This window comes from Bombina bombina, unplaced genomic scaffold (assembly GCF_027579735.1).
Source record: "Bombina bombina isolate aBomBom1 unplaced genomic scaffold, aBomBom1.pri scaffold_949, whole genome shotgun sequence".
NCBI classification, from domain to species: Eukaryota; Metazoa; Chordata; class Amphibia; order Anura; family Bombinatoridae; genus Bombina; species Bombina bombina.
Window position 1 is genome coordinate 73,216 of NW_026511539.1, and position 7,856 is coordinate 81,071.

At 39.6% G+C, this 7,856-nt stretch overlaps 1 protein-coding gene across 1 annotated transcript; it reads left to right on the plus strand.

Moving 5' to 3' along the window:
• The first annotated feature begins 51 nt into the window (after positions 1 to 51).
• Positions 52 to 2,827, plus strand: LOC128643787 (structural maintenance of chromosomes protein 5-like). Its single transcript, XM_053696600.1, has 2 exons — positions 52 to 102; positions 2,483 to 2,827. Exons 1-2 carry the CDS (start codon positions 100 to 102, stop codon positions 2,750 to 2,752), a joined length of 273 nt encoding a protein of 90 aa, XP_053552575.1. The 5' UTR covers positions 52 to 99; the 3' UTR covers positions 2,753 to 2,827.
• The last annotated feature ends 5,029 nt before the right edge of the window (positions 2,828 to 7,856 follow it).

Genomic DNA, 7,856 nt, shown 5'->3' on the forward strand with positions numbered 1-7,856 from the left:
TGACCTCCACTGCAATTTTTTTTCTATTTCAATAAAACTTTAATGTATCAAACAACCAATAGGCACAATTCTGAAAACAAAATTGCATTATTTTGGTTTATGGTGAGTGACATTTATAAGGTTAAGGCAAAGTATAAGCAAATGTAATGATTATTCTAAGTTATAAATAGATCAGGAAATCACAGGAGTAATTCTTTAGTTTTTTATGTATTATCTACTGTTTTATATGAACAATACTGAACTATTTAAAGCTCCACTGACTCTACACAACAAAAATGTGACATCCACAACCTCCAGTTCTCTTTAAACAAGAAGAAGGTTTGCTGCTTTCTCTTTTTTTTTTTTTTACCATATTTAACCCCTTAGTGACCTGACTGTTGTACCAATTTTTTAGCGTTAGCGACCAAGGCTGTTTTTACATTTCTGCGGTGTTTGTGTTTAGCTGTAATTTTCCTCTTACTCCTTTACTGTACCCACACATATTATATACCGTTTTTCTCGCCATAACATTGACTTTCTACAGATACCATTATTTTCATCATATCTTATCATTTTTAATAAATATTTTTATAAATTATGATTAAAAAATATTAAAAACCACACTTTTTTTTTTTTACTTTTACCCCCAAAATCTGTTACGCATCTACAACCCGCAAGAAAACAAGATGGCTAAACAGTTTCTTCATTTTGTCCTGAGTTTTGAAATACCCAATTTTCAATTTTTACGATTAACCTTTTTCTCCTTCAGTGACCTTTTAACCCCAACCCTCCCCCTAGATCTAACCCTCCCCCTAGATCTAACCCTCCCCCTAGATCTAACCCTCCCCCTAGATCTAACCCTCCCCCTAGATCTAACCCTCCCCCTAGATCTAACCCTCCCCCTAGATCTAACCCTCCCCCTAGATCTAACCCTCCCCCTAGATCTAACCCTCCCCCTAGATCTACCACTAAGCCTAGATCTAACCCTCCCCCTAGATCTAACCCTCCCCCTAGATCTACCACTAAGCCTAGATCTAACCCTACCTCTAGATCTAACCCTTCCCCTAGATCTACCACTAAGCCCAGATCTAACCCTTCCCCTAGATCTAACCCTCCCCCTAGATCTAACCCTTCCCCTAGATCTACCACTAAGCCTAGATCTAACCCTAACCCTACATAACTATTTATTTTTATTATTTTTACTATTTAATTTTTTTTCATCTGTTACAACTGCAGTCCTTAAGGAGATAAAGGGATAGTAAATTCAAAATTTAACTTGCATGATTCAGATAGAACATGTCATTTTAAGACACTTATAAATTCACATCTATTTTTAAATGTGCTTTGTTCTCTTGTTATCCCTTGCTGAAAGAGAATACACACATATTCAACACTAGTGGGAGCTAGCTGCTGATTTTTGCCTGCACTCATTTGTCTTTTGCGATTGGATGACTATGGCTCCGTTCGGGCAGCGCTCCAAGCAAACTGGGACTCGCTTGTAGCGTTTTCCTCACATTTGCAAGTGAGATGCCTGGCGTTTTTGAGTGCTCTGATGATATAAGTCCCAGCGCTTCCATCGTACTGGAAAAGCTGTCACTTTTGAGAGCAAGCTCAGACGCTTGGCAACATGGCAGCCTCCACACACGTTTTGCTGTGGAGGCTGCCATGTTTTTATAAGCAGCAGAGGAGGGACAGGTGAGGCGGATAAGTCTGACAGCAGCATTTAGTACAGGGCAAATTGGAGATAGGCTAAGTAACCTATCTCCAATTTGCCCTGTACTAAATGCTGCTGTCATGCTTATCCGGTGTTATGCTGAGAATTGTTTCCCCAGTGTCTCTGGTTTCCCCTGCCTCTCGGCAAACATCGGAACTCTGACCCACCTCCATTCAGCTGCTCTCAGCTCAGCACCTTTAGTATTATTAGCTGAATGGGGCAGGATAAGCTACAGGGGCTGAGCTGAGAACAGCTGAATGAAGGTGGGTCAGAGTTCCAATGTTTGCCGAGAGGCAGGGGAAACCATTCTCGAACAACGGTGTTGTGTAAACAGCTTGAATAAAAATAATCCTCCACTAATAAAAAGAGACACAATTTAAAAATTTTTACAGTCAGCTACAAGGGAGCTTATTTAAAAACGTTCATTATTGTGCAGCAGATCCCTTTGCGCATGCAATCGTTTTCTCTAAGCTCCCTTGCTTGTGACGTCACCTAGCGCCACGTCATCGCTGGAAGTGAAGCGCCTCCACTAGCTCCTGAGCGCTGCCCGAACGCGACCTATATGTGTTCATCTTGCTGCCAGTAGTGCAATGTTGTTCCTTCAGCAAAGGATAACAAGAGAACGAAGCAGATTTTATAATGGAAGTAAATTGGAAACTGCATGTTCTTTCTGATTTATAAAAGTCTGTTTTTGACTTGAGTGTCCCTTAAATGATTTTTTTTTTTATTATGAAAATAACAATTTTGATTCTGACTATGACTAAGTTTCCTCCCATGTGCTTGACACAGGAGCCAGCAATCATTAAAGATCTACACATTGCTATACAATGGGTTGTCAAGAATGAGGCACTGTTCTGTGGGCGCATAACCATGCCAAGTTATGTGTCAATGAATGAAGATGACCGCCAGAAGCCCATAGATAACGTGATGCAAAGAGAAGAACCAGAAGCAAGGGAGCCATTCATCTTTGTATTTCAGCACAGAGAAGATATGGAGTTGTTTTTGCAGGCATGTCTTGACCAACAGGGCCTCCAAGTTAATGCCATGTTCAACAAATGACTGATGGACAAGGGGTGGTGGTGTGTTTCTGTTTAAATTATTGATAATAATAAAAAAATAAGATAATTAACACCATTTCTCAGTCAGTGCTTTAATAACACACTACCACAAGTATGAAGGTACAAGATAATTATAGGTAACAGTATATATATATATATATATATATATATATATATATATATATATATATATATATATATAGCAGTAGCCTATTGTTGCTTCTGCTTTCATAGTATAAGGTTAGGGTTATAAGTTCAAATGGTTTCTGACCTTGATTGAACACGATTCTCCAGAGCTCCGGGGAACAGCAAGAAAGCACACAAGAACAGAGAGTGTTTCTCACTAGTTCCGTTTACTGTAAGTATACACAGCAGTTATATAGCAGTCTCGCATCATGAGGCTACAGGAAATGCAGTTAGAGGAGTAAAATAAAATGTCCATATATGTCTATCTAAGAAACATGTTAAAGGAAGTTGTGGGTGTTGTTTGCTGTATTACAGACAATCATATGAGTTTCAAAATGCCCTCATGTGTCGGTTACAAGTCACCCACTAACATAATATACCCATCAACACACAGACACATAAAACACACAAAGATAGAGACACACACTCACTGAGACATCCAGAGAAAACAGAGAGACATACACTCTCAGAGAGACACCCACAGAAACTGCATATACATACACACACCCTCACAGAGACAACCAAAGAAAACACACAGACATACTCACCCACCCTCAAAGAGACATCCACATTTAAAAAAAAAGTCATACGCATCCACCCTCACAGAGGCATCAAGAGGAAATACACAAAGACATACATACACACACCCTCACAGGGACACAAATAGAAAAAGCACAAAGACATACTCACACACCCTCACAGACATACATCGATAATGCACAAAGACATATACACCCACTCTCACAGAGAGACCAACAACAACAACAAAACAGTGTGTGACATGCATGATAAAAAAAATAGCAGAAATTAAGAGATCACTTTTTAAACAATCAGATTTGCAAATGTGCAAACAAAAATTAAACTCTATGAATTCAAAATTGTAGATTAATGTTATCAGTAGATGGTTAGATGAAGAAAAGTACTTTTAAAAGGTTGACATATGTTTGTGTTTTTTCCCCCAAACAAGATCAACACTTCAATTATGGTTTAAACATGTTCCCATCTGTCAGCTGTACTTATGGATTTTGAAAATGCTGTACTCTATATGGTCTTGGTGGAACCATAAGCCGTGGCACTAGGTCTCATACCATTAGATATGGTTAAATGCATGATTTAGGCTCGTTTGTATGTATTTCAAAATTAAGTCAGCTGTATTGTAAACTGAACAGTGTTAAGTTAACCTGTATCATTTGAAACACTGAGAAATCTTAGTTTGAAAGTATAACTTTTTATGCATATGTAAAAATCATAGATAAAATGCCTCCTTGCATCTGTAAAGTCCTTGCATAAAGGGGCAGTAAACTGAAATGTAGTTAAAATGTATATATTACAAAAAAAATATCTTTCAAAAGGGCAACTACCATTTGTGTATTAAGGAGGAAACCTTTATGCATGGCTTTAAATATAGAATTTCTACAGCATTGTCAAATAATCATAAATACACTGCTGCAGATTGCTAAAAAAAATAAATGTTTTTTATGGACCCCTGGCCCCACCATACTACTACCACACTGAAGTTACAATCCAAAATTACACAAAGAAATAAAAAAAATTACTATGTAAGTCCTACCTCCTCTGCAAATGAAAGTGCTCTGCCATCTGACTCAGACACACACTGTACAAACTTAAAGGGCTACTGGACCCACATTTTTTCTTTCATGATTCAGATAGAGCATGCAATTTTAAGCAGCTTTATCATTTATTCCTATTATAATTTTTTATTCATTCTCTTGCTATCTTTATTTGAAAAGTTAGGAATGGAAGCTTTGGAGCATGACTATTTTTTGTTCAGTACCCTGGATAGAGTTTGCTAATAGGTGCCTGCATTTAGCCATCCAATAAGCAAGCGTAACCCAGGTTCTCAAACTAACATGGGCCGGCTCAAACGCTTTTATTTCTTCTTTTTCAGATAAATATAGGAAGAGAACGAAGAAAATTTGATAATAGAAGTAAATTAAAAAGCTGCTTAAAATTGCATGCTCTATCTGAATCTAGAATGAAAAAAAATTGTGTTTAGTATCCTTTTAAGTGCCAAGTCTGTCTCACTACGCATAGTGGTTTAGTGCACACTCAAAAATCCTCTCAAATGCTAATGCTTTACTCATTTTAATAAAATTGACCACACTCAGTAGCACTCTGCTGTAATACCCTCTGGTGGCTGCCAAAATTGTTTAAAGAAAATAATAGTTGTTCTTGCCTCATGGGGAACCCTGGCCCATTTGGCCCCTGACATGAGTCACCCCTGTAACCCCCTGATGGCACCCAGGTGTGATTTACGGAGATGATGTATTTATAACTTACAATTATCATTACTTTTGCTTATACTTTTGCCCTAACAGAACATAAGTTAATGTAAAGAATGTGCTTATTTAACCTTATTAATAACAATCAGCATAAACCACTGTCAATGAACATTAAGAACAGGAAAGCAAGGGCGGAGCCAACCGCCATAGCAATAGGTCGCACAGATACAGAGCTCCTGCACAATATTTACATTTTATGGCCTTAATATATGGATTGCATACTTCACTTATAGTTTTTTATTTTGGCAAAAAGTAAGAAGTACATTTGGACTGCTTTCTGTGGTTCTCCATAGCAGAAGCTAACCGAACTTGGACTTTATGTCTCTAAGACCACGAGGAGGCTCAGCCTGGAGATCGACATCTATACTGGGAAACCCTCAACGCAATCTCGTCAGCCTGCAAACTGAACTATCGTTTTGTGGCTTAGGTGCTGATCGTAATTATTGCAGATCTTGTGTACCCTTAATTTGGGACCCCCGGAGGTAATTCAAACATTCACCATGGAGCCTCTCACCCTACTACACGCAATTAAGTGCGCGCTGCACCACCACCAAGAATCTTTTCTAGCTCAGCTGGAGGCTGCTTTTTTTCTCCCTGCCACTAATACTTCTGCCGCGAACTTTGGGGACATTGCAACTAATGGCCCTTGTGATGAGGCGGACCTGCCTCCTCAGCAAATGCGATCCCGCGGGGCCGCGGACCTTCAGAGTCAGATGAGTGTTACCTTCTCAAGGGGGGATGGTGCCAACCCGGTAGCCATTGCAGATACACCTACGGTCACAACAGCAGACTCTGCTACTAGTGACATTTGCTTCACAACGGGGAATCCTCCGGTCTCACGACGACAGAATTGGGAGAATGCTAACCAGATATCGTATGGGCCCCTCACAGTTCTTTACAGCAACATACATACAATTGATAGCTGCGGGGCCCTACGGAGGCAAATCCTACTCCCTATATTCTTCTCAGCTGTCTATGTGGACATACCTCTGGGGTGCATCTTACCTTACCTTAGCCTGCCTTGGTTAATAGATAGTCGCAGCAAACTGCAGGCCTGTGTAGCGAAACTGGAGGACCATGCGCTCCCAGACTGTGGAATTGGCTGATCTTCTATGGGACAATCCCTATGCATCCATATCTTGTTGGATGTTAACTACCATGCTCATCTGATAGCTAAGTCAATAGAGACATAGACGATACAGTTGGACATTACCAGATTTTGTTGCACCGTTTTTTTTTGGGGTTTCCTGGATTTCACAAGGTCCCACATTTATATGTTTGAGGAGTGAGCCATTCCTTATAATTATGCTTGTTTTTTAAAACGCTACCTAAGCACTCCTAATACCTATTAGTTGTTTTATATTTGAATGTATGTGTAATTGTTATCAGGCCATTTATGCGTAGCTTCTTATCCATGCTGATACTTATAAGAGTTGGTTAGCCTTTCCAGGATGTATCCTATTTACAGCCTAACGCTGCCTATGTACTATATTTCTGCTATTTGTGATAAGAGGCCCTAATCCCCATACATGTGTGCTTATACCATGCTACACTGAACCAATGTATATTGAAGTGGAACTACTGCTTTTGCCACCAAATCTTTTCCAGCATTCTCCTATTCACCTCATAAGAAGACCTCTTGTATTGCACATTTAGGGCTATTCAAATTAACATGCCGAGGTCACACCTTTTGATCCCAGCATGATTGGGTACACTATACATCAAAGTTTCCTCCTGTCTAGCTCAACTATGCTTTATTTATGCCAACCAAATTGTTTTATAGGATGTCCAGGATGTTTATATACTGTGTCATACTGTGTCATATTATACCTACAGGCTTCTTATTGTTTGCACCCACTGTGAGCTGGCAGAGTTCTGATATTTTATTGCATGGGTTTCCCAATTCTACAAGCTCTCATACTACATGTATACTCATTGCACCTAAGTGCCATTTGTGTGTGTGACTTCTCGCCGCCAGCGGCCGAGGCGGCGGGATGTTATATTATGGATATAGCTTGTTAACACAATACAGCCCACAGCGCATAAGCAATGTTTCAACTCTTTATTATTCACTAAGTTGTTTTGTTCCCAACATTATATCTGCAGTTGTTATATGATCCCGACAAACTCTGATAGTTTCACGGTTACCCATACTATCACATATCTTTAGTAGTGCTTTAATCACAATGTCAGTTATAGCCTTTTCTATGCCCTGATCCCAGCTACCTAGGTTGTCCTACCTTCTGGAGCAGGCTGGACCTGCACTCACATTTAATTGTGCAATATCTCCCCTCTATAATTATTGTTAGTACTCTTTGGCTCTTCCTACGGGTTCCATATTAAATTCCTAGATCTTAGAATATGGAATATAGCTTTCATGTTTGCCCAATTAGACCCTCCCCATTGCTATAAAAGTCCTGTTTTATCGCAAAAGATATACCGCTTACCAAGATGCGGAGCCCTATTACACTGTTTCTCCCAATTCAGCGTCCTCATCATAAGTATTACAAGGTACTTATCACACTTCAAATAACCACCTCCCCCCCCCCCCCTCACCACTATCTTATAATGTACCTCCTAGGAAGGGAGGACTAACTACGCGGTCTTTCTAACCAG